At 37.9% G+C, this 27163-nt stretch overlaps 2 protein-coding genes and 2 pseudogenes across 3 annotated transcripts; all 4 read left to right on the top strand.

Annotated features, from left to right (window-relative positions):
- Positions 1-2522: 2522 nt before the first annotated feature.
- On the top strand, positions 2523-3841 carry LOC108685155 (annotated as a pseudogene).
- Positions 3842-5687: 1846 nt separating this feature from the next.
- On the top strand, positions 5688-6731 carry LOC108685088 (the record flags this gene model as incomplete). The annotated part of the gene is made up of 4 exons (XM_018189728.1): positions 5688-5817; positions 5932-6046; positions 6322-6349; positions 6531-6731. Coding segments are annotated over 4 exons (474 nt in total), but the record flags the coding sequence as incomplete, so codon positions are not given.
- Positions 6732-7690: 959 nt separating this feature from the next.
- On the top strand, positions 7691-9009 carry LOC108685156 (annotated as a pseudogene).
- Positions 9010-16880: 7871 nt separating this feature from the next.
- Positions 16881-26364, top strand: LOC108685192. 2 transcript variants are annotated; one of them, XM_018189878.1, is made up of 4 exons: positions 16881-17246; positions 19071-19258; positions 20733-20947; positions 22991-26364. In XM_018189878.1, exons 2-4 carry the CDS (start codon positions 19153-19155, stop codon positions 25397-25399), a joined length of 2730 nt encoding a protein of 909 aa, XP_018045367.1. In that variant the 5' UTR covers positions 16881-17246; positions 19071-19152; the 3' UTR covers positions 25400-26364. The 2 variants fall into 2 exon arrangements, with proteins under 2 accessions (XP_018045367.1, XP_018045368.1); XM_018189879.1 differs by having other exon boundaries at positions 17141-17246; positions 19075-19258.
- The last annotated feature ends 799 nt before the right edge of the window (positions 26365-27163 follow it).

The raw sequence follows: 27163 nt of genomic DNA, 5'->3' as shown, positions 1-27163 counted from the left end.
GTATATATATATATTTTTTTTTTATTTAGCAATTGTGTATGTATGCGTATGTCTACATAGACATATAAATGACATTTAATTTAATCTGGGTTTTTTAGTAAAACTACGTTGGCGTTCACTTCGTTACTTGTATCCGCTGTCCAAACAGATTTTATCCAAATAAATTTTTCCAGTACCATATAAGAATATCTAGAAAACATATCTCGTATATTTTACTGGCAAGAATTTCAAATACAAATTTACTGATGTTCAGTTTTCTAAAGAAATAGAAAAGTTTGTCAGCTTGTCAAAGGAATACATTGGTACATACAAATGAAGTAATCATGCACATCAGTTAAGTTTACAAGCATTATTTTTTCTTCTCTTTCTTATTGGTAACGAAAGAAACATTATTATGATATTTTATCGTGAAAATATCAATGGAATTGGAGAAGGCTCCTCTGGGTAGCTCCTCATCTTACGCGGCATGTCTTGCGGATTGATTTTATCGCTGGTCATTTCTTCGAAAAACTTCTATGAATTTAACAGTGAACATTTTATAAATATTTTGAAATACGCTCAAAGTTGTGAATTTCTGATATACAATTCTTCAATAGTGACTCTGTCATATATATGTATGGTTCGATATACGTATTCGATCAAGAATTAACAATGTTCATTGGTGTATCAAACATAAAGATCTGACTGGTTTTCTCGAATATTAGCCAGAAAATCATAGCTAAGCAAAGCAAGCAAATGAAGATAATATCCATTCATTAAATCTACTCGGAATAGAATCAAGGCTATATTTAAAATGTCTACTGAAATTTTTGGATTGAAAATATATGGAATTTAAATGAGACTAACATCATCTATATTTCGTACGAACATCTATTTTATTTGAGCTGCTGTAAAAGATCAGTAAGCCTCATTCTGAGAACTTTAATATTATATTTTTGTTATGATTTATGATTTGATATACATATATAGATACATACATAATTACCTTTTAGGAGCGATTCCACCAATATAAGATTAAATGTAATCCAGATTCAATTTACTTTTTATTTTTTCCTAATTCTAAAACCTCAACAGCATAAAAGTTGCAATATTGTAGAAATATTACGCATTGCAGCAATATTGCTGCAAGCTTTGTGCTATTGAGAAAATTTAAAAAGATAAACAATAAGTAAAATCAAGATTAAAGTTGATTTTACATCGATGATCTTAGAAATTCTTGTACATAATCTTGTACATAATCTGTCAGAATTTTAGTCGTCTATTATAACATTTGCAGACTCTTATCCATGTGAATCAAGGATTATTACGTGCACTGGATATCGCATCCAAATCTAGACATTATTTGCGCAACTGCGCGGGATTTTTCACTTGGAGAGAAGATCACTAATAATGGCGGATATGGGTATGCATTTATTCTGCTACCAAACAGCACAAATGAATTCATTCAAGAATTTATCAAAACATTCGAGTCGCATAATTTTCCTGCCAAGACAGCCACTTTGAATTGCAACGGATTGCATTGATTTGAAACTCGAGTAGTATGTTGAAATCAATAACTTATTTGTCATCAGTAATTAAATGTAAACAATGAATAATTCATGTTAAGAACGCACGTTGTGAAGAAAAATAGAATTTTATATAATAATTCTGTACGTGCGGGTGTTGACGGATTATATAAGTTGTATTTACATTTATATATGTTTTGATTTGTATATATGTTTGTATGATTTGAAATTATTGAACTAAATTGTCCTTACATAAAAGAAATCGTTTCTTTATTACGTTATAAACGTAATAAACGCTCTGAAAGACATTGCCTCTTAGTTCTATTATTCATATACTAAAGATGACGATAAATCAATCTGACAATTGCAAATTTTCTAATTGCTAAATTTTAGTCATCATCTTTGATTTGTATCAAGAGAAAGCTCTTATTATTACATTAAAAGTAATATTTCTCATATTATAAATACATATTGTAACGTTTTCAATTTCAATAATGAAGAATAGGAAATGTAATACAAGGTACATAAAAGAAATGAAGATAAAAGGCGTTATCTTACTGACATCATTAGATCAAAAGGATAAGCCGAGAATCTGGTCTGTTGCATCTTATTAGATCTTTTTCCCGCATGGATCGCAGAGAATCAATAATGAATTGGTAATGAATTATATTTGTCGCAGTCAGTGTTTCATTAATAATACAACAAGAAAAATCACGCACAAAATCTGTGAATTTTGTAAATGTAAATTCTATTTATCAAAGCAAGAAAATCGTTCACAAGTATAACTTAATGTATTATATTAAGCCTTCTAATAAATTTTAATATAATATATTAAGTTATACTTGTGACTTATTAGAAGTCTTAATATAATACATTAAGTTATATTTGTGAATGATTTTCTTGCTTTGATAAATAGAATTCACATTTATAAGATTCACAGATTTTGTGTGTGACTTTTTACGATCCATAACACCTGTTGTTCGGATAATAAATAAATTTTTTGTCGCGAAAGTGATTATGTATATATTCTAGGTGTTTGCGCTGGGCACGATTCTTTTATGTGAAGAACGTAACTAAAGTTGTGTAGCAGCCGGCTTAGACATGCGTATCTTACATTCTCTTCATTTCCTATAGAAGTAATTCGAAGACAATTTATCGAAATAAGTTAAGTATTCTCCAATGTTCGATTACACATGAAGATACTTTTACGCATATTTCTCTTACATTTTTGTAATAAAAATTACGATCACATACCTAATCGTTCTGAGTTGTTTAAGAGAGTGAAAAAATTATATTACCTAATTGACGAGCTTCCCCGGCAATTACAAACCCAATAACCACGCACATCAATTAAGCTTAAAAGCTTTTTTTTTCTTCTCGTTTTTATTAGCTACAAAAAAGGCATCATTATAAAATCATCTTTCATTGTGAAACTATCAACGGAATTGCCGATCGGTGAGGATCTGGGCAATTCGGCCTCGTTTGTGATATGTCTTGTGATATGTTTTTGGCGCTGGTCCCTGCTGCAGAAAGGAAAAATCCGATTAAAGTCTAAAGATCTCTTATATATCACGAAATATGCTTCCGATAAGGCTATATTATACAATTTTTCAAATATAATCGACATCGTAATATCCACGTATAGCATGATAAAAGTATTCAAAAAGGAGGCATGACAGAAATACGATTTTTTTGACGTGCATGAAGATCCTGCTGGTCTTTTCGAATGTTAGCTAGAAAATCGAGCGAAGCATGGAAATGAAAATGAAAGAGCATCTATCTTCTTCCGTTGATTTTATTCTAATATCGAGACTATATCGAAAAGGTTTATTCGAACGCTTCAGAAGATTAATTATAAAATGTGTTTCTTGAAACTGCCGAAGATCGTTGAAACTAATTCAATTCATCTAAAAAATTATTATAAAAGATTGAAAGAAATGATAAGTCTCATTCTACGAATTTTAATAATTTAATACACTTGTTTGTAACTGTCTCTTACAGTCATCGTGATTATTTTTCCCGTACATATAGCTATACGTTGATAACTTTAATTTTTCTAACTTTACAGTTACTTTACAGGATCTCATTGACATGAATCAGGGACTACTAAGAGCATTAAGGCAGATCATATCCAAACCTAGACATTATTTGCAATTGCGCAGGATTTTTCACTTGGAGGAAAAATCGCAGCTAGCAGCGGAGGTAGATATGCATTTATTTTTTTGCTATCAAACAACTCAGATGAATTAGTCCAAGATCTGATCGAGATATTTGAGTCATATAATTTCTCTGCCAAGATAGTCAGTTTGAATTGTAGCGGAGTAAGAGTTGAATAACATCACATATTGAAATCAGTAATTTACTATAAGTAGTTGAATGTAAACAATGAATAGAAAAAGCTCATACTAAGAATATTATGTAGAAAAGTTCTACATAATACATTTTATACGCATTAATGGACTAAGTACAGAAATATGCATTTATCAAGTTTAGAAAAAATAACAGAATAATAAAATAATATAAGATATTTGCTTCTAAGTATATGTAATTAAATACATATTAATTATATATGTATTTATTCTCTCTAAATCTGAATCAGTGGATTGTTCAATGGCATATACTTAGCACCGATAATTAGTAAAGTTCAACTAAGAAAGGAAAAATGTTTGAGCATTATATAAACTAAAATACTGACATATGCACGTTAATTCCAATTTTCAAATAACGTATTCATTGAATTTAAGTACTAAAACAAGAAGTTGAATCACATAATAAAGATTAAGTAGATTAGGGATCTCATATTTAATTTACTGATTACCAGTGACATACCTGGCACTGATATCAGTGATTATATATCGGTGATTCAGATTTAGAAAGTAAATATAATATAACATATCAGTGATTCAGATTTATAAAGTAAATATAATATACACAAATATATATAATATAAACATAAAAATGTATGTAATAAGCATAATATAATAAATGATTTACACGTACAATAATAAATAGAATTTGATATCGTTATTACCTTACTATAAGCAAATATTTTATTATCTATTTTATTATTTTATATTTTATTATCTTATATTAGATACGAAACTTTATTAATTTTTGTAACAATAAACTCATAAGAAGATTCCTATTCATTACGTTAATAAAAACGTGAAATTACATGGAAACAGATGACAATGACAATTACCATAATTGCTGCTCTTTGATATATAGACAAAGATGTATTCAGTCGTATTATATTTACAATTGTGTTTATGTTCCGACTGTTTATATGCCATTTATCGAATTAAATTATTCTCACAAAAAAGAAATCGTTCTTAATCTCAATAGTTCAATTTAGAGAAAAAACAGCTTTACAATTGTCACAAAATTCTTGAACATGAATGATTTATATATTTAGATTCAATGAGGAATTATAAGAGCAAGAACAATTATACCAAAAAATTTTACAGCAGAAAAGTTACTTTTTCTGCTGAATGCAGCTAATAATAAATCCAGATTTGTACAAAAATAAATATAATTTGCGATATATATTCTGACAACATTAGCAAAAATAAGCCAAAAGTTGAGCAAAGTTGAATCTTATTAGATTTCTTTCACGCATGGATTGTAAAAAAGTTGATAATGAATTGGTAAAATGAATTACATTTTCGCGATCAGTTTTTCATTAATTTACATAAAAGTAATATAGTTAGTGTGTTTCATTAATATGTAACGAATGTATGATATTACGTGTGAACAATTTTCTTGCTTTAATGAATAGGATTCATATCTATAGGATTCATGAGTTACGTATTTGATTTTTATGATCTGTCACTCAAGATTACATCTTTTCTTTGACAACAAATTTTTCGAGAAAGGCATGTACAAGTTTAACTTGTTCGCATCGGACACGGTTCAGTACCTAGTTACACATGAAAATATCTTTATGATTTTGACAATTTTTCATATACTTTTTTGGCGAAAATTATAATTACTTATTCTCTCGTTGTTACGTTGCATGAAATAGTAAAAAAATTTTATCACTTCCATGACGGAATATATAATATATATATATATAACGGCGTATACGAACCTAACAACTAGGCTCGTCAATTAAGTTACGTGTATTCTTTTTCTTTCGATCGTTATAAACTTTAAGAAAATGTCAACATATTATCATTTTCTATTATAAAACTATCGATGGAATGGCCGATCGGAAAGGGTCTGGGCAGTTCGGCATCGTTCGCGGTATGTCTCGCGGTGTGCTTTTGGCATTGGTCTCTTTTGCAGAAAGAAACTGACCTCTACGAATTCGGCAAGATCTCAAGACGATCTTGAATTATGTTCAGGATTGTGATTTTGTATTATTCAATTCTTCGACTGAGATCGGTACCGTAATATCTACGGCGTGATAAAATATTGGACGGAGGGGTAATAAATACATTAAAATCTTTTTCTAATTTGCCAGGCATGAAAATCTTGTTAATCTTCTCGAATGTTAGCCAGAAAACGAAAATCGAGTTGCTAAGCAAGAAGAGTATAAAGTTTGAATTTTGTAGAAAAATCCATCTTTGTTAATCGAATTTACTTTAAATAATATCAAGCAAGTATAGTTTATTCTCATACTTGATATTAATAATATAAAAACATATAATTGTTTGAAAGAGAGTAATAACAGTCAATCTATTAATATAAAAGATAATTATAAAATATTGGTAAGTCTTATTAGCCGAAGATTATCCTTCGATACGTACTTTGATATAATTTTTTTATTACACGACATACTTGTGGTGATTGTCTCTTGGAGATTCCCTCTCAGTTGTGGTGATAAAATATTGGACGGAGGGGTAATAAATACATTAAAATCTTTTTCTAATTTGCCAGGCATGAAAATCTTGTTAATCTTCTCGAATGTTAGCCAGAAAACGAAAATCGAGTTGCTAAGCAAGAAGAGTATAAAGTTTGAATTTCTGTCTCTTGGAGATACTTACGCTGGAAATTTTAATTATTTTTTAATATATTTTTCAGAATATACAAGTGAATCAAGGACTACTAAAAACATTAGGCATGTCGCATCCAAACTCGGACATTATTTGTGCAATTGATCAAAATTTTTTATTCGATGAGAAGATTACTAGTGAAGATGATTTCATTTTGTTATTGGATAACACAGATGAAAACATTCAAGGTCTTACCATGACATTAGAGACGCAAATTGCTCTAAGATAGCCACTTTAAATTGCAACGGATTGAGAATTGAACAGCATGTTGAAAGCAATAACTTATTCTTAATATCAGTAGTTAAATATAAAAAAAAAATATAAAAATATAAAAATATAAATATGAATAATTCTTATTAAGAATGCACATTATCAAAAAAATTGAATTTTAATATATATAATATAATAATAATAATAAAATATAATAAAAATATAATAATAAAATATAATAATAATAATTCTGTACGCGCGCGTTAAATATGTAAATTGTATTTACATTTGTATATGTTTTGATTCGTATATGTTTGATGTTTTGTTTGTGTGACTTGAGATTATTAAACTAAATTGTCCTTACAGAGGAGAAATCGTTTCTGATTATAAATATTATAAACGCTCTGAAAAGACATTGCCCTTAGTTCCATATATACTAAAGATGACAGATCAACCTAACAATTGCAAATTTTCTAATTGCTAAATTTTAGTTATCATCTTCGATTTCATCAAATATCAAGACAAAATTTTTATTATTACATTAAAAGTAATATTCTCATATTATGTACATACATACCATTACATTTTCGATTTCAATAACGAAGAATATAATCCAGATTTGTACATAAAAGAAGTGAAGATAAATGGTGTTGTTGACATCATTAAGTCAAAAGGATAAACCGAGAAACTGATCTGATTGTGAGTTGAAATTATTGAATCTTATTGAATCTTTTCAACGCATGAATCGCAGAGAATCGATAACGAATTGGTAATGAATTACATTTGTCGCAGTTAGCATAGTTCATTAATTGATGTACAATAAGAGTTATATGTATTAAGTTATACTAATGGATGATTTTCTTGCTTTGATAAATAGAATTCTTATTTACAGAATTAACGGATTTTGTATCTGACATTTTATGATCAATCAGTCGATATTATTTCTTCGGAATAAATAAATTTTTCGTCGTGAAGATCATGTTTTGGTTCACGGTATCTGCACCGGGCACGGTGCTTTTATATGGAGAACGTAACCAAAGTTGCGTAGCAGCCGGCTTAGACATGCGTATCTTACATTCTCTTCATTTCCTATAGAAGTAGTTCGAAGACAATTTATTGAAAAAATAAAATTCTCCAGTGTTCGATTACACATGAAGATACTTTTACGCATATTTCTCTTACATTTTTGTAATAAAAATTACGATCACATACCTAATCGTTCTGAGTTGTTTAAGAGAGTGAAAAAATTATATTACCTAATTGACGAGCTTCCCCGGCAATTACAAACCCAATAACCATGCACATTAGTTAAGCTTATAAGCTTTCTTTTTTCTTCTCGTTATTATTAGCTACCAAAAAGACATCATTATAAAATCATCTTTCATTGTGGAAGTTTCATCGGAATTACCGATGAGTGAGGGTCTGGGCAGTTCGGCCTCGTTTATTGTATGTTTAGCGGCATGTTTTTGGCGTTGGCGTCCTACCTACTGAAAGGAAAGGTCCGCTACAGATTTAATTCTAATGATCTTGTACATATAACGGAATATGGTTACGTTTGTGAGGAAATTATATACAATTCCTCCAATGCAATCAACATAATAATATCTGCGTATAGCATAATAAAAGTATTTAAAGAGGAAACACTGATGTCAAACATTTTTTCTGACGTGCTAAGCTTGAAGATCCTCTTCGAATGTTAGCAAGAAAATCGAGAAAAATATTGAAATGAAAGTAAAAGATCATTTATCTCCTTCCGTTGACCTTATACTAAATAGGATCGAAACTGTATCAGAAAAATTTATTCGAATCCTTCAGAAGATTGACGAAAAAACGCTTTTCTTAAAACAGCAGAAGATAGTTGAAACTAATTCAGCTCGTCTCATAAACTACTATAAAGATTTAGTGATAAGTCTCATTCTACGAATTTTTATATAATTTAATGCACATGTTTAGAACTATCTCTTAAAGTGATTATTTTTCCCGTATGTAGCTATACGCTGATAATTTTAATCGTCTTCTAATGTTCTTTACAGATTCTCATTAACATGAATCAGGGATTATTAAAAGCATTAGACACGTTACATCCAACTTAGACATTATTTGTGCAATTGCGCGGGATTCTTCACTTGCAGGAAAAATCGCCAATCGTGGAGATGGATACGCATTTATTTTGCTGTTACCAGGCAATTCAGATGAATTTCCTGAAGAACATTCAAAATCTGATCAAGATATTTGAGTCACGTAATTTCTCTGCCAAGATAGCTAATTTGAATTGTAGCGAAATAAGAGTTGAATAATATATTGAAATTAATCATTAATATAAATAGTTGAATATAAACAACGAATAAAAAAGCTAATTCTAAGAATTTATGACTCATATTAGGTAAAAAGTTTTATATAATACATTTTGTATTAACGCATTAACGGACTAAGTAGAAATACGGATTTGTCGAATTAGATAACAGAATTCTAGTGAGAAATGATAATAGAATTGACATTGAATCGATGTCGATTCGATATTGAAATCATCGATTCGACATCGATTCCATTGTCTTCCATTTCTCATTGGGATATTAATAAAATAATATAAGCTATTTGCTTCTAAAAATATGTAATAAAATACCTATTAGATATATAGATATATATTTTATGTATATAATATATACAAATATATATATAATATAAACATAAAAATGTACGTAATAGGCATTGATATATAATAAATGATTTACACGTACAATAATAATAGATCTAATATCATTATCACATACTTTATTGTAAGCAAATATTTTATATTACTATTCCATCATCTATCTTATCATATATTCGATGCATAACTGATTACTTTTAAAACAATAAACTCTTAAGAAGTTTTCTATTCGTCAATAAATATAAAATGAAATATGAAAGATGACAATGACATTTGCTGTTCTTTGATAGATAGATTGAGTCATATTCAATCATATTGTATTTATATTTGTGTTTATATTCCTGTATGTCATTTATCGAATTAAATTATCCCTTACAAAAAAGAAATTATTCTTAATCTCAATGGCTCAATGGTTTAGCAGAGAAAGCAGCTTTACAACTGTTGCAAAATTCTTGAACAGGATTAATTTATATATTTAGATCCAGTGAAAAACTATAAGGATATGACAAATCATATCAAAGAATTTTACAAAACTGCTTTTTCTGAGCAGCTGAATACAGCTAATAATAAATCCAGAGTTGTACAGAAAATTGATTTAATTTGCAATATATTCTGACGATAATATCAAATACGAGCTAAAAAGTTGAACTGAGCAAAGTTGAATCTTATTAGATTTTTTTCACGCATAGATCATAAAAATCAAAATTGGTAAATGAATTGATAAATGAATTACTTTTGTCACAGTCAGTATTTTTCATTAATGTACAACGAAAGTAATATGGTTAGCATTTTTCATGAATGTACAACAAATGTATCATATTAAATACTTGGATGATTTTCTTGTTTTAATAAACTGGGTTAATCTATAGGATTTGCGAATTATGTATTTGATTTTTACTATCTCTGTCACTCGACATTACACCTGTCCTTTGGATAATAAATTTTTCGACGTGAAAGGCAGGTGCAAGTTTAACTTGTCCCCACCGGGCATGATGCTTTTATACGAAGAACCCATAAAATGTAACAAAAGCTATATGTAGCAGCCAGCTTAGACATACGTATTACATTCACATTTTCTTCGTTTCCTATAGCAGTAGTTGGAACAAATTTTATCGAGATTTCTCCAATATCCAATTAAAAGTACTTTTACACGAATATTTCATACTCTTCTATATGGCAAAGATGACAATTGTACACTTACTGGTATTCAGTGATATAAAACAGTAAAAGATTTTATCACTTCCTTGATGAGCTATAATGGTATTTATGAATTCAGCATCCACACTCGTCAATTAGCTTACAAACTTTCTGTTTTCTTCTCATTTCTATCAGTTATAAAAAAAACATCAATATAAAATCATCTTTTTATTGTGGAACTATCAATGGAATTTCTAATCAGAAGATTTGGGCAGTTCGGCAATGTTTGCGGTAAAATATTTGTTAGATTATATTTTTGTAAAGAATGAAATGTTTTTGCGTGCTTTATATATTATTTAATTTTTACATCAATAATCTCACTAGAAATCAAAACTTGAAAAATTAATGAATAAATATTCATAATATCCTTCGAAATTAAAGAAAAAAAAATTGAATTATCCGTAATTTTTAATGACACATATTTTCTTCTATGCATTTAAAGTTTTGATATTCAAAATTCGTAATTAATATTTTAAATTTAAATTACGACAATGTTCTCTGAACATTTTTCGCTGATCATATATCTCTAAAGCTGAACGAAAAATTTCGTTTGATTTTGCATTAATGTATTAAATATGTAATACATAAGCAGAAATATAGAAGCTTTATTATTCCTTCCTCTTCATGTTTGTTTCTTGTTAAATCATATTCGAGCTGTACATCATGTTTTAGCATTCTTATTAAAACGATAATTTCGATAATTTAGAACAATAACAATAACAAGATTCATAAAAGAAAAAGAACACATTCGGGATTTAAATAATATTTCTTATATTTCTTTCATACATCAGCCAGGACACCAGGTGAATTCGGGCGCAAGAAATTTCTCTTGATTTTCAACGGGCGTAATTAAGCGCGCGCGCCACGCCGAGCTGACGCGACACGGACAATAGATGAGCCGGGCGGGTAGCCTTAATTAAATGGTAAAGGCGGCCGATTAGTTGGCAAACTCGCGATAGTGGAAATTTATTATATCCAATGCAACCCGCGGGGTCTCACGTACGCGCTCCTTCACCGTCTTTCGTGCCGTCGTTACCGCACCCCGTTGCCCATCTTCCGTACAACCAGGCTGGCGAATCGGGGGTTGGTTTGTCGCGCATAAATCCTGCCGCTCTCCAGATGGGATACACGCCGTCGCGCGACGATCAGATAGATGCTTAATGCAATTATACGCCTCAGAAGGAGCACCGAGACCGATACCAGTTTTCATGAGATTGCTGCACGTGGCCAAGCTTGTATGCTTCGTCGCGTGGATTAACGAAGCGTGATTACTAATTTCCCGTTGTCCTGTGAAAGAACGACGTGCGGTTTTGGATTTTTTGGAGAATCTCGCTATCGAGAAGAAAGGATTATAAATTAAATTGTCTTTGTCTTTCTCGGAAGAGAAAAGATACGAAAAAAAAAGGAAATGCGATAATATTGATATAATATAGCGTAAGATAAAAATTACGAGATTAATAAAAACTGTTCACATTATATTTTCAGTCGAGTATGGAGGAAAGGATATACATATATTATAGACTACGGTACATCGACCGGGGGAAGAAGATCAATTCGGGCACTTCTCGCGCAGACGGCTGATTACCCGCATCCTGATTATCGAACCTAACCAGGGAATACAAGCCTGCCCGCCGCAAACAGGCCCGTCCGTGTTTGCGCTGTGCCGGCCAAAACTGTGTGGTCACGATGGAACGTAGAAAGTGTCTCGTTCACCACACGAAGTGACACGGATGCTGCGCATCACGATGGACGTAGTCGATGTTTATTTCGTCTAATTCGTTTAGCGAAATCTACGATCTTTTTAAAGAATTGATTAGACTCTCTGGAGACCGGTCTAAATCGATCGGTACTTCATTATCATACTCTGTATTAGCGCCCAAGTGAGTCGGACGCACCAGACTTCGTTCGCCAAAGATATATTGCCGCATACGGGATCGCGCTGCGCACATATTTGCAGATTAATCTGAATCCAATTCTCTCGGATTTTCGCGAAGAAGCGCCCCACGCTGTTGCACCGAACTCTACGATTATGCGCGATCGATAAGGGGGGAGGGGGGGTGGGTGATATATTCGCATATTTCGGCGTATATCCCGGCGCACCTCGACGAATTCTGCTGTTCTATCTCGACATGCTTGGCGCGCTCCGCGTTACTCTGGTTTACTCCGACATATTCTCTCTCTCTCTCTCTCTCTCTCTCTCTCTCTCTCTCTCTCTCTCCCTCCCTTCCTCCCTCTCCCCCTCTTTCTCTCTCCTTCTCTGTCCCTACGACGTAATCAATATATCGTGTTGCTGAGACCTTCTCGACGTCGTCGGCAGGTAGGTTTAGGCATGGCTTTTCAGGTATAGCCAGACACAGACGCATCAACCCTGAGTAGATATGTATCGCGCACCCGTGTGCACACACCTCGGTATCTCCGTGCTAATTAATATCTCGGACACGGCATCTCCCGCCGCACGAGGTGCTGTTGTTACTGCCGTCGCTGATGCTGTTACTGCCGCTGCTGCTTAGCGTCGTCGGCGAGGTCGAACGGGATGATCGATCCGATCGCTGGTTTTTAATAGATGCTCGAGGCTGGTCTGTTCTAATAAAAATATTCTTTTTATATCCTTCCCCTCCTCCCTACCGTGTAAACCCGACGTCTTGTTAACCGTAGTTGCTTTAGTCAACTTGGAGAAAATTTTTTTTCTCGGCAAAAATATCGATGAGAGATAATCGTGTCCCCGTGTAATTAAATCTCAAACTTTATGATTCAATTGAAGTAAAAATTTTCTCTCGCGTCTCGAGTCTAAGTTCATCGTTATCAGTGGTAAACTTTCGACATTCAAGGAAAAGCGATTTCGTATCAATCAAAGATTCTGACAATAAAAAAAGAGAGAAAAGTGCGAGAGAGAGAGATTTGTCTCCTACTTCTCATGTCTTATATATGTCGACATACATATATATTAGTAAAAGAGGGCTGTTTACGTGGTTCAGTGTACGCGCGTTCGGAAATTATTGATCTTCTTCTCAAGCACAACTCGGGCAGATTCATTATTGGGTTTTATATATATATATATACGATAAGCTCGTTAAGTTTATTAAACGTAAAATAGAAAGGAATAATGAAAGAGATGGCCGACAAAAATTATGTCTCCGTTCAGCATAAGGTTCGAATTATCCGCTGGTAGTTTCCTTAACCGGTCATTTATACTGAATGCATTCTCTGCATTCATAATTAGATTTAGTTAAATTTCACGAGAGAAATTTCCTCCACGAGAGAAAAAAAAGCGCCACTCATCGAAATTCAATGGATTCCTTGTGATAAGAATTCCGAGTTTGATTTCTTACGCGAGATTCTTTATTTCTTTAATCCGCAGGTCTGGAGAACCGCCATGATCGGGATTTCCTGACTTTGGGATTATTCCGTTTCGCACCGTCTCAGCTCAGTTCGGTTTCTTCCGTAGACAGTTCCCGTTGATTGTGGCTGAATGCGATCGCGGCGGGTTGGTACGCAATTAATCAGCCCGTAAATGACGCCCTCTTTGCCCCGCTCGTGTTGTCGGACGAGACGACGCCAAGGCATCGGGCCTTAATTATACAGCCGGTTTGCGGCGAGCACAACGACGAGGCGTCTCTGTTTCCCCGCCGCAACAAATTGCCTCGTAATTATTTCGTGACTGTCGGAAAAGTCGGACCACATTTCGATATACACATTTTATAAAAATACCAATGGTGAACGAAGCCAGAATATCGTTAGTTAGCTTAGATTAACGGAAATACAAGTTTCTCATACAGTGATATGTAAAAAGCAAAACAATTTCTCTTATTATTTTTTTTTAAAGTCTTAAACCGTAAGAAACTGATCAATCATAGCCAATTATTCTTCTGACATTTGACGGGTCTGACATTTGATTGGTCAATTTCTTACGGTCTGAGACTTAACGTTTAACTTTTACTGTTTAAAATCTCGCTTAAAAGTCGCCGCGTTTCAGCAAAGTATCCGATTATAAACAGTATATATTGTTATACATATATTTTAAATAAACGAAATCACGTAGGAAAATTCATTTGTTCCAGCTTGAGCAAACTCATTCTTCTCGCGATGGCAATATTCCCCGCCATCAATTCGAGTTACTGGCGATTGATCAAACCATTATCCGTTACGTTATCGTAACAGACAGATCTATAACGGCAAAGTTTCGAAAAACCTTCACGCGACATGCTAAATTCTTAAATATCACTGGATATTAACTTGTAAGGAAATTTACTAAACACTCACATCGTGGAGTGCAACGTAATGAGTTCATAATGTAAATTTAACGACCTGTACAATAAATCCATGGATTTTATTTCACAAATTAATAATGGAAATATTTGTAGAAGTGGGGAAAGTGAGGCCATCGCGTAAATGGCGCGTTGTAATAAATTTCCAATACATAATCGAATTAATAATTGCCATAAAATTATATATTACAATGATGAGCGTTCATTTAATAGTCATCAGGAAACCACGAAGAGACAATGATTACTCTTTTACCATCGGAAAATTATTGCGTAATTTCATATATCCGAAGATATATCAATTAACGGACTTTATTAGACAATAACAATTTACGGGAGCATTTCTGTATGCGGCGCGCGGGAAGAAGAGGAGGGAATTCCTCTCCGGTTTTCGGACAGATTATCGTGGGGCTTATTGTTCCCTTTTAGCTCTACCGGCATCCGCGAGACCGGAGGCGCTCCATTATCAGTTTTTCGTGCGTTTATACCCGGATGCGACCTTAATTACCTTCCCTTATACTCGCGGCTTATTACGTTCCCCGAGTATAATATAACGCGGCTCGATAATCCCGCTCGCCGCTAGACTTAGTAGTATCGGCCGAATTACAGTGCGTGAAGCACGTTATACCGCGGCCTCGGGGTTGTATATCCATGTTCCTCCCAGGACCACAACGGTGGACCATAAATACGGTTTAAGTTATGGCAGCTACCTCGTGCTATATCTCGGTTAAGTTTATTTCGACGCTGATTAATGTAGGATTGCCGGCACATACCGTATTCGGCTGCTCTCCAGAACGAATACGAGGTTTCGTTCTGGAGGGAAAAGCAGAGAAAAAGAATAATTTCGCCATTGGGAGTCTGCTCGAATTTCGACGTAGCGAATGAAGGAATTGAGGATAATACTTACACCGATTAACAACGTTTATTACAAAAATTCGTCGACGTTTGCAATTGAATTATTTAGACGATTGTGTTTGCGGATAAATATGAACTAAACAGAGGAATAGCCCTCCCAATCTCCCGACGTTTGACTAAAACTTGCAAGCGTACAGGACAACCGGCGCTCTCGTGCTCGTCGTAAATCGATACATCAGGTGTGAATTGCGACGCGTCGCAGCGTCGTGGCGGCGGCGGCGACGGTGGCAGCGTTGCGACGGCTTTTATTTTTAATAGCGGCTCATGTATTCGCGTGCGTGTTCATGGAGCGGAAGCACTAAATTCGCACGATAAGCACGCTACGCGCGTTAAACATGCCTATATCGATTGCCCGGATTGCGTGAGAGAGAGAGATGGCAAGACGGCTGTAGGCCGTCGTAGAGTAAGATGGGAAAAAAATTAAGTGACAACAGAACAGAAGCATCGAAAGGTATATGTAGAAGAAGAGACGTGGCAGGATGGAGGATCAGTGGCAATAGGTGCAATAGGTCATCGCAGGGCAGTTCAAGGAGTGAGAAGGGGAAGGCCAGAGCGGAGGGATCGAGCGGGGAGTGGGACGATGGCGAGCAGTTCAATGAAAGTCATCGTAAACGGAAGGGGAGCGGAACTGCGAAACGGGGCACACAGAGGGATCGGAGAGAACGCGGGTGGAGGGTAGAGAACGGGAGAGCGTTCCGCCATGCCGACGTCGTGGGAGAAAGACAGCGGGAAAGAGAACGCCAGAGAGCTTGCGCAAGCTTCGACCCGCCGCAGCTCCGATCGGCGGATGGCGGCAGCGGTTAAGCCAGCCGCACGTTCCGAGTTTTCGTGCCAGCAGTCGACTCGCAGCCTGGCTTTCCAACTGGCACGCCGGAGTGCTTTCTCGTACTGTGCCCTCTCGCTTCCTCGTTTCGTCCCTCTCCTCTCCTCCGGGTTCTCTCCTTCCCCTAGCAGTCTCTCTTTTAATCTCTCTCTCTCTCTCTCTCTCTCTCTCTCTCTCTCTCTCTCTCTCTTTCTCTCTGTCTGTCTCTTTCTCTCTCCGCTTTTTATCCCCGGTGTTTCATATTCCATTATCCGCGACATGACGCGTTGATGATCTACACGCTGCAGCGTAGAACCAACAGCAGCGGTAGTGTTCGTTTGGGACTGGAAACCACCACCGCCGCTGGTGGTGGTCCACTACGAGATCAATTCAATCTCGAGCAACATCCTTGAAGCGTCTTTTGAAAGCTCTATGTGCGTCAGTGCGCGATTAAGAATCGCGAGGAAAACTGTGCCAGGCGACGTAGTCGTGGTCGATACGCCAAGGACGACGATGTAAATTCCAATACGCAAACGATTCGCCTTGGAAAGACGTCTGGCCTGATGAGAGAGAAGATGGCACGCTCGAAGGATTCCGCGTGGAGGATATCGCCTCGGTGATTTCAATCGGCAGAACGACCTCTCCGAAAATCGGAGTAATCAGGATGAAATCGGAGTAATCAGGAAGCATGAGAGTGTTATGGTAAAGGTGCGTGAATGGACGTACGTACTCCATTGTTGATGACAGTATTTAAATTACCCCAACGAGTTCTCCATTCAAAAAAAAAAAAATAATAAAACAATTTCTATCATTTCTCTAGCGATTTAGAGCTAAGACTATCTCTAAGAATTGCACGATCTTTTTATTTGGATTCTGAGATTTGGATTCAAAGTTTTTGTTTCTAGTTTGTTTTGATAAAATTAATGTATTTTGATTAATGCCTGTTCTACAGCAGGAGCGTAAGAAATTGACGAATCGAACACGAGAAGAATAATCGATTATGATTGGTTCATTTCTTACGACTTACGATCTTATTGTAGAATAGACATAAATTTTCCTCCTCTTCCGTCTTCTAAAATTGTGTAATGTGTACGTAGAAAAGAACAAGAATTCCTGAACCTTTTGTTTTGTATGTAATAAAGAACAAAGATTCCTGGATCCGAATTGTCGGTATAATCGCGATCAAATCGTTGCGGAAATCACGTTCTCGTTGTGTATGCAACTCGCAGCGGAACACGCGTTTTCGACGTCGAGACGATAATACGAAATAATCACGATGAAATGTCGGTAAATCGGGGAAAAACAATCGTTCGGCGAGATCATCGATCCAGTTTCCTCTTTCCCTCGTGTCTCCTTGCTTGTTTTGTAAAACGCGCGTCGTTGAACGCATCCCCTATGCACGCACGTAATCAACGAGCGATCTAAATTGCTGATGCGCTAACCGCTTCGAGCTCGGTTCACTCGACATTTTCAGCACGCGCCTGCTTTTATTCGATTCGTGCACGCCGATAGAATCTGAAAATCCGCGAGTGCATCAATTCTACGGACGTCCCGACAGAAATGCACGAGTTGTCGAAAAAAAAAAAGAAAAAAAAGAACTTCCGCGACCTTGGCCGTTCGCAATTCGGACCTTCGCGATCCGAAATCCCGAGAGTCTTTGAATCTTTAAATATCTCTGGATCCTCGCGTTGAACGAATTGCTGTGAATTTGCTGGAGGTTGCGTGCCTCGGGGAAAAAAATATTGAATTCTCTCGAGAGACGAAACAATGAATGCAACGCGGGAATGCGAGGTGCGGGGGAGGAAAGCGGCGGGGGAGGAAAGCGGCGGTGAATGAAGAGGGAGAGAAAATTCCGGAGGTGAAGTACTGTTGTCGATGGCCGAGTCAACGCGGATTTAACCAATTATCACCCCGCTCTCTCGACATGGACGTACGAACGAGGCCCTTCCGGCATAAGCTCGACCCATCTGGCAAACCATGCGGTGTTCCTTATTGTCCTTTGGGGAAATAATAATGCGATTCTTGCGCCTGTATCGCATCAAGTACCTCGCGTTATAGAGATTTTGCGCTTCCCGAATAGCGAATAAGAGGAAATTGGAAATTTCTTTGGGTTGAACCAGCGATTTTCCCACCTATTCTTTTCAGCGATTAAATTACAAATTTTATGGAAGATTGATTACTATTGGAATAGAAAAAAAAAAGAATTCGAATTAAATTGCACGTTTCATCTCAATGCATTTTGCGGCGTGAAAAAACCCAGATATTAAAATAATGTCTCTGATGTCATTTTGATAGTAAAACGGCAAGAAACAACGTCAGCTTTGCTGAAAAATATTTTCTGCGCACGAAATTATATATGTACTACTGTTTTTTTCGAAGGACTTTGCGGATGCACGATGTTCAATATTTTTTTCGATGCACACACGACAGCCGACAGGACGGATCAGTGGAACGATTTTATATGTATGAGCACATACATGTATGTATATGTGTGCGTCGTTACGTGTATTTTTTATATGCGCGTATGCACAGGTAGTTCTCGACGGGAGAGGCAAATGGAGATAAGAGGAGAGAAAGCGGAGGTATTTTGACAGCCTCGGCACTTGTCCCGGGAATGCCTCGAATGCCTGTGTTGGTACTCCTCGGTAGCTGGGGCTGGGGATTTTTCGCCATATTCCTCTTGCTTCTGGCCACCCCCAGTCCCGCTGCCATTCGCAGAGGTAAGTCTAATCCAGAGGGGAGGGAGGAGGACTGCGGGAAACTAAGGGGCAGGATATAATTCCAACGAGAGTTCAAATTTCCAGGCCAGCGACACGCGAAAACGATCTCTATATTTATTCGACGGATGCAATCCGACACTGTGATCATTTCTACCGCTTTTCCGCAATCTTACGCTATTTATCTAATTGCTAATTACTTCTTTAATTTAGCGATCTGATAGAAGAATCGTGCGACTCGCGTCTTTCAAGACATTCGAGTCAGATGATGAGAGAAAAAAAAGCATGAATAAAACGATAAAAGATTATCTGATGTTGTGTTTATCCTTGTATACCGCAATTATTCCGAGTACTTATATTTATTCTATTTTCGCAGAACTTTCAATTTCTAATTTAACTCAGTGGATAAAATACTGTTGCGACTGACGGATTAATCTCGTTTAAGGATGCGGTATCCATCCCTCTCTCTCTCTCTCTCTCTCTCTCTCTCTCTCTCTCTCTCTCTCTCTCTCTCTTTTTCCCTCAAAAGATTTCAACCTGCATCCAAATCCGATGATGCGCGGTTTAATGAAAACTCATCCAGGAAGCTACTTATCCTGAGAACTGGTAGCAATTATCGCAACTTCGTTACGCGGCTAACAGGCCGAATTATCGGTGTAACAGCCGAGACGCGCGGCCTCGAATCTTAACCGTCGCATTAGAGAGATTTACTTGGGTATATCGTTGGGCGCGAACCCACCGAAGTGAAGGCGAAGGAGGGTTTTGATACCCTGCGGAAAAGTGATTTACGAACGAGAGACGGCCCGGCCATAATACGAGGCTGCCGCTTTATAAGAGGTATCTGGCAAACGGGTCGAATATCGATTACACGGCCGAAACTTGTGTCGCGTGTTGTCGCGCGTTCCTTACCTTCCTGGTACTCTATCGGTTCCGCATGTCCCGTTTCTTCATCGTTTCCTCCGTTAGACAACCGGGTCAACGAAAAATATCGTTGTTCTAATACGCGGTTGCATGAGACATATTTTCGTGACGTTGGATTTAATAATAACGTTCCACGACCAACTTGGTTTTTCGAAATCAATATTTTCTTAGCGAGGACATCGCGGGTGGTCGTCATTTAACCACATCTTCTCCGTTTTCATTAAAGTGAAGTCTACGTGAAATTAATTAAAAAAGTATGTTTCTCTGGAGTTGAATTTCTTTCGTTCCTGGAATATTCTCAAATATCTCGCACATATCCTCTAATTATATTATCTTCTATTACTAATGAATTCCTTGATAATTAATAAAATTATTATTAACACATTTACTCTAATATTACTCATTTGATATAAAATTATACATAATTAGCATAATTGATAATTAATAATTGAAATAATTAAGAATGCGAACGAAATAAAAAAAAGGGCATTCCGGAAGGGTTTCCCTTTCTTTCTTTTTTTTCTTTTTTTTTTCGTTCTAACCAGCTTTATTTCAGCGGACCGAGGCCACTGCAACAAGACAGTGGACATTTACGAAGATGTGTCGAGCCCGGCGGTGACCCCAGCAAATTGGGGTAAACCCCTCTCGTGCTGGTACCGTTTCCGTGCCTTTCGCGGAACACCCCGGGACTGGATTCTGCGGGTGCGCTTCAAGAAGTTTAAGGTCGGAGTGCTGGAAAACGCTACTACCTGCAGCGGCGGTTATCTGCAGGTAAGTGCTATGTGTACTTTGTATGTGTGTGTGTGTGTGTGTGTGTGTGTGTGTGTGTGTGTGTGTGTGTGTGTGTGTGTGTGTGTGTGTGTGCGCGCGCGCGCGCGCCCGCGCGCGTGTGTGTAAACTTTGTCGTTCGAGAGAAAGAGAAAGGATGAGAGACGGTGTCCCTAATTCCAGGATTGCGCATCCAAACGGCATAGCCGAATTCATCTCATCGAGTCTCCACACCTCCTCGCTTCAATTCTCCTATTAATTGAATAGGGAGAATCTGGCCAATTAATCGGGCGCTGGAATTTAATTTCGATTCGACAATAGCGTTCCTCGATTATTCTTTCGATTCAAGTTGAATATCGAGGCCGAACCCGCGGGACGAGGATAACGACGGAGGGATGCTGATACTCGTGTATCTCTTTGAATCGCGTCGCGGACCAATGCATACGTGGTACAGTCGAACCCGTATTGTACGATGAAAATGCGCATATTTCATACTCGTAAGCTGCGCGATCTCCGGGAAAAAAGGAAAAAAAAAACACGCAGTTACGCCAGATGTAAAGTGAGTCTGATATATCATTATCGGATTCGCCTCGCTTCGTACGCAACGATGCATTTAGAGTCTATTTTACGCCTAGGCGCACCAGACTCCATACTTTTGAGGAATAATTATCTACGGCGAAATGAAAAATAGAGACTCTATAATAATCACATCAAATCTTTTATTTTAATACTGTGATTTGATTGATTTTATTGAATTTTTACTTTAATTTATTCAATTAACTTTAGCTAATTTAATTAAATTAATCACATCAAATCTACATTTGATCGAAATCAGCGACTTAGCTCGTTTAAAAAAAGAGACCTCTCGAATAACGTATTGCCCAGAACCTTCGTATTCTGATAATCCCCATAATACCCCATGACGAATCGAGCGCACGTTCGCGGCGTATTGACTAGATAATAACTCGCGGGTTTGTTTGCGCCGCGACTATCATAAGAATGGAATAGTTCAGTCTCGCGTTAATCTAGTTTTGTCCATCGGGACGGGGCTGACAGTGAATACGTGAGGGGTATCAAGCGTAGCCATATCAATGTCGCGAATTAGAGCATTTCCGTATAAGAGATGAACGCGATAAGTGATTCCCTCACTTTTCTCCCCGTTTGCCGCTTGTACCTTTTTCGAGCGAGTAAGCGAGCGAACAAGCGAGTGCGCGCGGGCGCACTCGTCCTGCTGCCACCTCTCTCAGTTACTTCGGTATCAGGTATTGATCTTTGTGACGCTGTAAACCTCTCTCTTCTCCTCTCTCTCTCTCTCTCTCTCTCTCTCTCTCCCCCCCCTCTCTCTCTCTCTCTCTCTTTGTGCTTCTCTGTTCACTGTGCTCTCTATTCTCCCCTGTATTTTCCCTCGCGACTTTCAAATTTACACCAGTAAAAAAGGATGAAAAGTCAATAGTAGTCACTTCAGGTACATTTCCCTCTGCATGAGATCGTAAGATTCAAGAAGCGGGATACATGACGAAACTATTATATATATAACTATATATGTATTTTTACTGAACTATTAATTTCTGTTTGAATAAGTATGGCTTTCATAAGTTGTTATCATCTTCGTATAAACTTACAGTTCAATTATTATTATTTATATACTTCCTAATAATTCTTTGCCAAATTATCGTGTGTCTTATTTAAATGCCTATTATATTTAATAGACTTAATTATTTTTATAGAATAGCTTTTTACTTTAAATGAGTTTACGTGCGTAAACTCATAAAAGAACATTTGTATTTAACCAGATTACATTATACGATATAAAGAATTTTAATTATAAACTAAGTATAATTAAATTTCATCGATCATATCTTTTAGTGACACGAACGATTATTATTTATAATTATATTTTACGCACGACAAAATTTTGGCATGAGAGATTGGATTACATTAGTCATTAAAATTGATTAAGCTTCTCAATTCCTGACGCGACGTCGTCCTTACGGTCATCGATTGTTTCGAACGTTATATATCACGCGTTCCACGTAACTGTTCCAGATCATAGACGGCAACACGAAGACAGAAGTGAGCAATCGCAAAGACCCGGGCGTTTACTGTGGCGAGTCCGAACAGCCGCAGACCTTCATCAGTGAGACCAGCTTCGTGCGGGTGATCTTCCACGCGGACAACTTCACCGATCAGACGTATTTCAGTTTTGATTCGCGTGCCGAGCCGCAGTTCGAGGTGTATCTCAGATACGGCCAACACCCGGAGCTCTATCCGAATCGTCGTGGCGAGGTCGTACCAGGCAGTTACTGCGAACGTGTCTTCAAGGACTGCCGGCTGCAAACGTGCTACGTACAGAGCCCGGCTTATCCCGGTATTTATCCCCGCGCGTTACACTGCAAATATCGTCTGAACACCCGACTGCCCTTCATCAAACTCTACATCGAGAACGAAGAGTTCAACATCGACGGTCAACGTTGTGAAAATATCATGACATGTCCGATGCGGCCGATCAGTTCCGGTTCGGAGCACTGCCCGTATGATTATATACGTGTGTATGATGGTAAGAACGAGAGTAGCCCGGTGATCGGCACTTTCTGCGGTATGGGCAAATTTCCATACAGCATCATTGGTACCAGTGAGGATCTTTACGTCGAATTCGTGTCGTCGCCGGCTGGTCCGTTGCTTAACACTGGTTTTCACTTCAACGTCGGCAACTGGCCCGGTCATGTAGAGACTGCGGGTGTTAAAAACGGCAGTTGCGACTGGCTGCTGAACAGTGAATCTCTCGTGAGTGGTAACGAGGGTATCTTTCTATCAGTTGCGCACTGGTACCCGCCACACACCAGCTGCACTTATTTGCTACGCGGTCGACCCGGTGAGATCGCTCGTCTTTATTTCCCCAGCTTTCGTGTGAATCGTATCGAGTCGCCGATTCAGCCCTATGATGGCGATTGCGGTGAGAGCCTGACGCTCTATGACGCTGACTGGCCGGACGATGCTCGTATTATCAAGACCTTCTGCGACACTTTCAGCAAACCAATGGAGAAGCACGACTTTGTCTCGACGTCAAACGCTCTATTCGTGCGATTCGAAAGTAAAACTGGCAGTTACTCCGGCAGCTCGCTCTATTACTGGGCTCACTATGACTTCTTTAATGCGACGAGATTCGGCGAGCCCACGCCCGGTACCGAGTGCGATGAAGTATTCGCATCGTGGAAGACGCGCTCGGGTCGTCTACGATCGCCATTGAATACTTTGGTTTATAAACGACCGGGCGACCCACCCGCTGATCTATCCTGCACCTATAGCTTCATTACGGATAAGCGGCTGTACGCGCGCGTGATTCTCGTGATAGAGTCAATTAACTTCAAGGAGCATCCGTACGCTCAATGTGGCCATTGCTGGGATAGTCGAGTGGATCGGGTGATCATTCGGGAACCTAATCCAGATGGTATCAAGGGCCACTGCCTTTGTCGGATCAACAACAACGGCACTCCAGCGCCCACGAGCTCACCGCCGGCACCGCGACCGCCTGTTCTCAGAGTCGTCTCTCGGGGTGAAAGATTGGATCTGAAACTGTTGGTGGACGGTGCGCACGCGGCTTCAAGTTATTTCAAGTGGTCCGCGCCACTCTTTGAGGCAAGATACGAGTTCGCGCATAGTCCTTTATGCGGACCGGCGCTTCTGCCACCTGCCACCGACGGTGAGATTGAGTTTCCGCATTACGAGGCACTGGGATATGTCACGCCACCCAGGACCATCAAATGTATCTGGGAGTTGCGGGTGAACCGTGAGCGCGATCTCTGGCTGCACTTTGACAAGATTAAATTTGCATCGCGCTCCTGTGAAGACGGCAAGCTCGAGATCTTCCTGCCGGGCAATGCCGAGCCATATCTCGGTATTTGCGGTGAGAACGTCAGCTATGTGAGAGAGATGCCAATCATTTCAGCGGCGCATATCACACCGCCAATAGATCATCAGGCGCCGAGCGGTGATGTCATCGAGGAATCACCCGCTGTGATCATACAGTTTACTGGATCCATGGCACCAGCCAGGGCGGCCTTCAAGATCGCATGGACCGAACTCTTTCATCTACCAAGAGACGGATCTGGGGCTCTCAACACCGGGAAATTAGAGGACTGCGGCTTCCAGTGTCCTGGCGACGCGGGATGCATTCCGTTAAGATTGATGTGCAACGGCGTGGTGAACTGTCCCAGTCGCAGCTTGCCCTTGCCGGGTATCCTGAATGGCACCTTTTACGAGCCGGACGACGAGTCAGTGGAGACGTGCGGTGGTCCTGTCAGTGGTAATGGCGGTGGTTTCGCTGGACCCGCTGGCTGGGCTGGCGCAGGTTTAGGCGCCGGTCTCGCCATTCTTTTGGGTCTGGCGTGTTTCATCGCCATGTGCAGGCTTTGCAGAGGACGATCGCGCTCCAGGGACATACATGTGCCCTATTAAGAGGCGTGATCGTGTCTACTTCTGCGGGTATACGCACAAATTCGGAGAACACAGAGGTCTAAGAAACGAATTTATCACGTAGTTAACATTCTTTCTTTATACTCGCATGTATGTATGTATATTTGTATATGCATAGATGTGTATAAACAAATCTTTATTCCTGGAGAAACATTGCAAATATAACGAGAGAGACATTCTTGTGGCGTTTTAATTTTTTAAACGTCGCTCAAATGTCTTTGAGCCGTATCAGCATTGCTAATTTGGTTAAATAAATTTTATTAGTCTCTAACTATATCATAGATAAGATTATAATTTAGAAAAGAATAGAATTCCTAAGGCAAGCTTATTTAACCTGTCGAGACCGTTGGTGCCCTTGTGTTTCAGACCTCTGTGTTGTTTGAGAAATCGATAGAAATGGTCGAGAAGCATTCTCCTTCTCGAGACTCATTGAGGTGTGTCAGAAGATGTTTTTCCATACTGCTCCAAACGACAGATCCGACATTACAAATAATTCTCTCAATGTGATGTTTCCGGGTCTAATGAACGTCGAGTTTGCTCATTAATTGCGAGAGGTCGATTCCGGATCTTTACTACTCTGTTGTATCGCGGTGTTCAAGTATTACTACCGTCTGTCAACATCGATCGTCCACCCCACGTTCATTACACTGTCGGTCTTCTATTTACACTCTTTACGTAACTCTAATGATTCATACATTATCCTTCCTCTTACAGCGACGACGAAATTCTAAGCAAAGCTGTATTTGCCACTGCCGCATTATACTCGTCGTATTGTCATCGCGTCTTCTCTATCACACTGCCATAGACATAGAACTTCATACATAGCTCTCATCTCGATCGTTCTCATATGTCGTTTGCGAGAACTATCGTAGATTTGTGGCGATCGGATTATTTCTGTCGCTGACTGTACGGGCGACGATAACTTCATTTCTAGCGATAGCAAGATATCTATGAGACAGTAGCTTCAATGATATGTAGAAACATTTTTATACTTTTATTATCTCATTTCTCTAATCTAATTATAGAATCTCATCGAATAATCAGCATCGAAGTCTGACAATAATAAGTTCGAAACAATACAAAAGGAAAAAAACTGATTATACATGGATTAGATTAAGTTAGATTAAGTTTTAAATGGGGTTACTATTGTTTTTCAAAAATATTAGAATAATTAAGTAATTCTATATTATAATATATTAAATGTTTTATAATTAAAATTAATTATCTCGTGTTATATATTACACGTAATAATATATTTGTGATTCGTTTGTATATTTTATAATATATTTGTGATTCGTTTGTCAGGTGGCATTATTGCTATCTCTAGAAAATCGTACGGAATAGCATGGATCCTTAATTTCCTTTGTCGCTCGTACAAATGCAAATCAGCGAGCCGATCGTCGTAGATTCCGACTTCGGGATATAGTCCTTAGCGGTTGCTCAAAGTTGTCCTGCTTCGTGAATTCTCGAGAGAAACTCGCGTCGCGAGCAAGATACAATTAAATTGACTTAAAATACAGCGGGAATGGCGGGAACGACGGAAATTGATAGTACTATCCAGTAATTGTGACTTTTGACGGGTCGTGACACGCCTTGTCGATTTAACATCTTGAGGTTCGGCGTATCGAATATAATACATATATACATATATCGAATCCATTGCGAGGTATATAATCGTTCTAGTGTCCATATTGGAAAAAGCAAAAGCGGAGAAGAAACAGAAAGTGAGAAATGTTATGGATTCGC

This window comes from Atta colombica, unplaced genomic scaffold (assembly GCF_001594045.1).
Source record: "Atta colombica isolate Treedump-2 unplaced genomic scaffold, Acol1.0 scaffold146, whole genome shotgun sequence".
Taxonomy (NCBI): Eukaryota; Metazoa; Arthropoda; class Insecta; order Hymenoptera; family Formicidae; genus Atta; species Atta colombica.
Note: the sequence above shows the minus strand (reverse complement) of the source record. Positions and strands in the feature narration are given on the sequence as shown.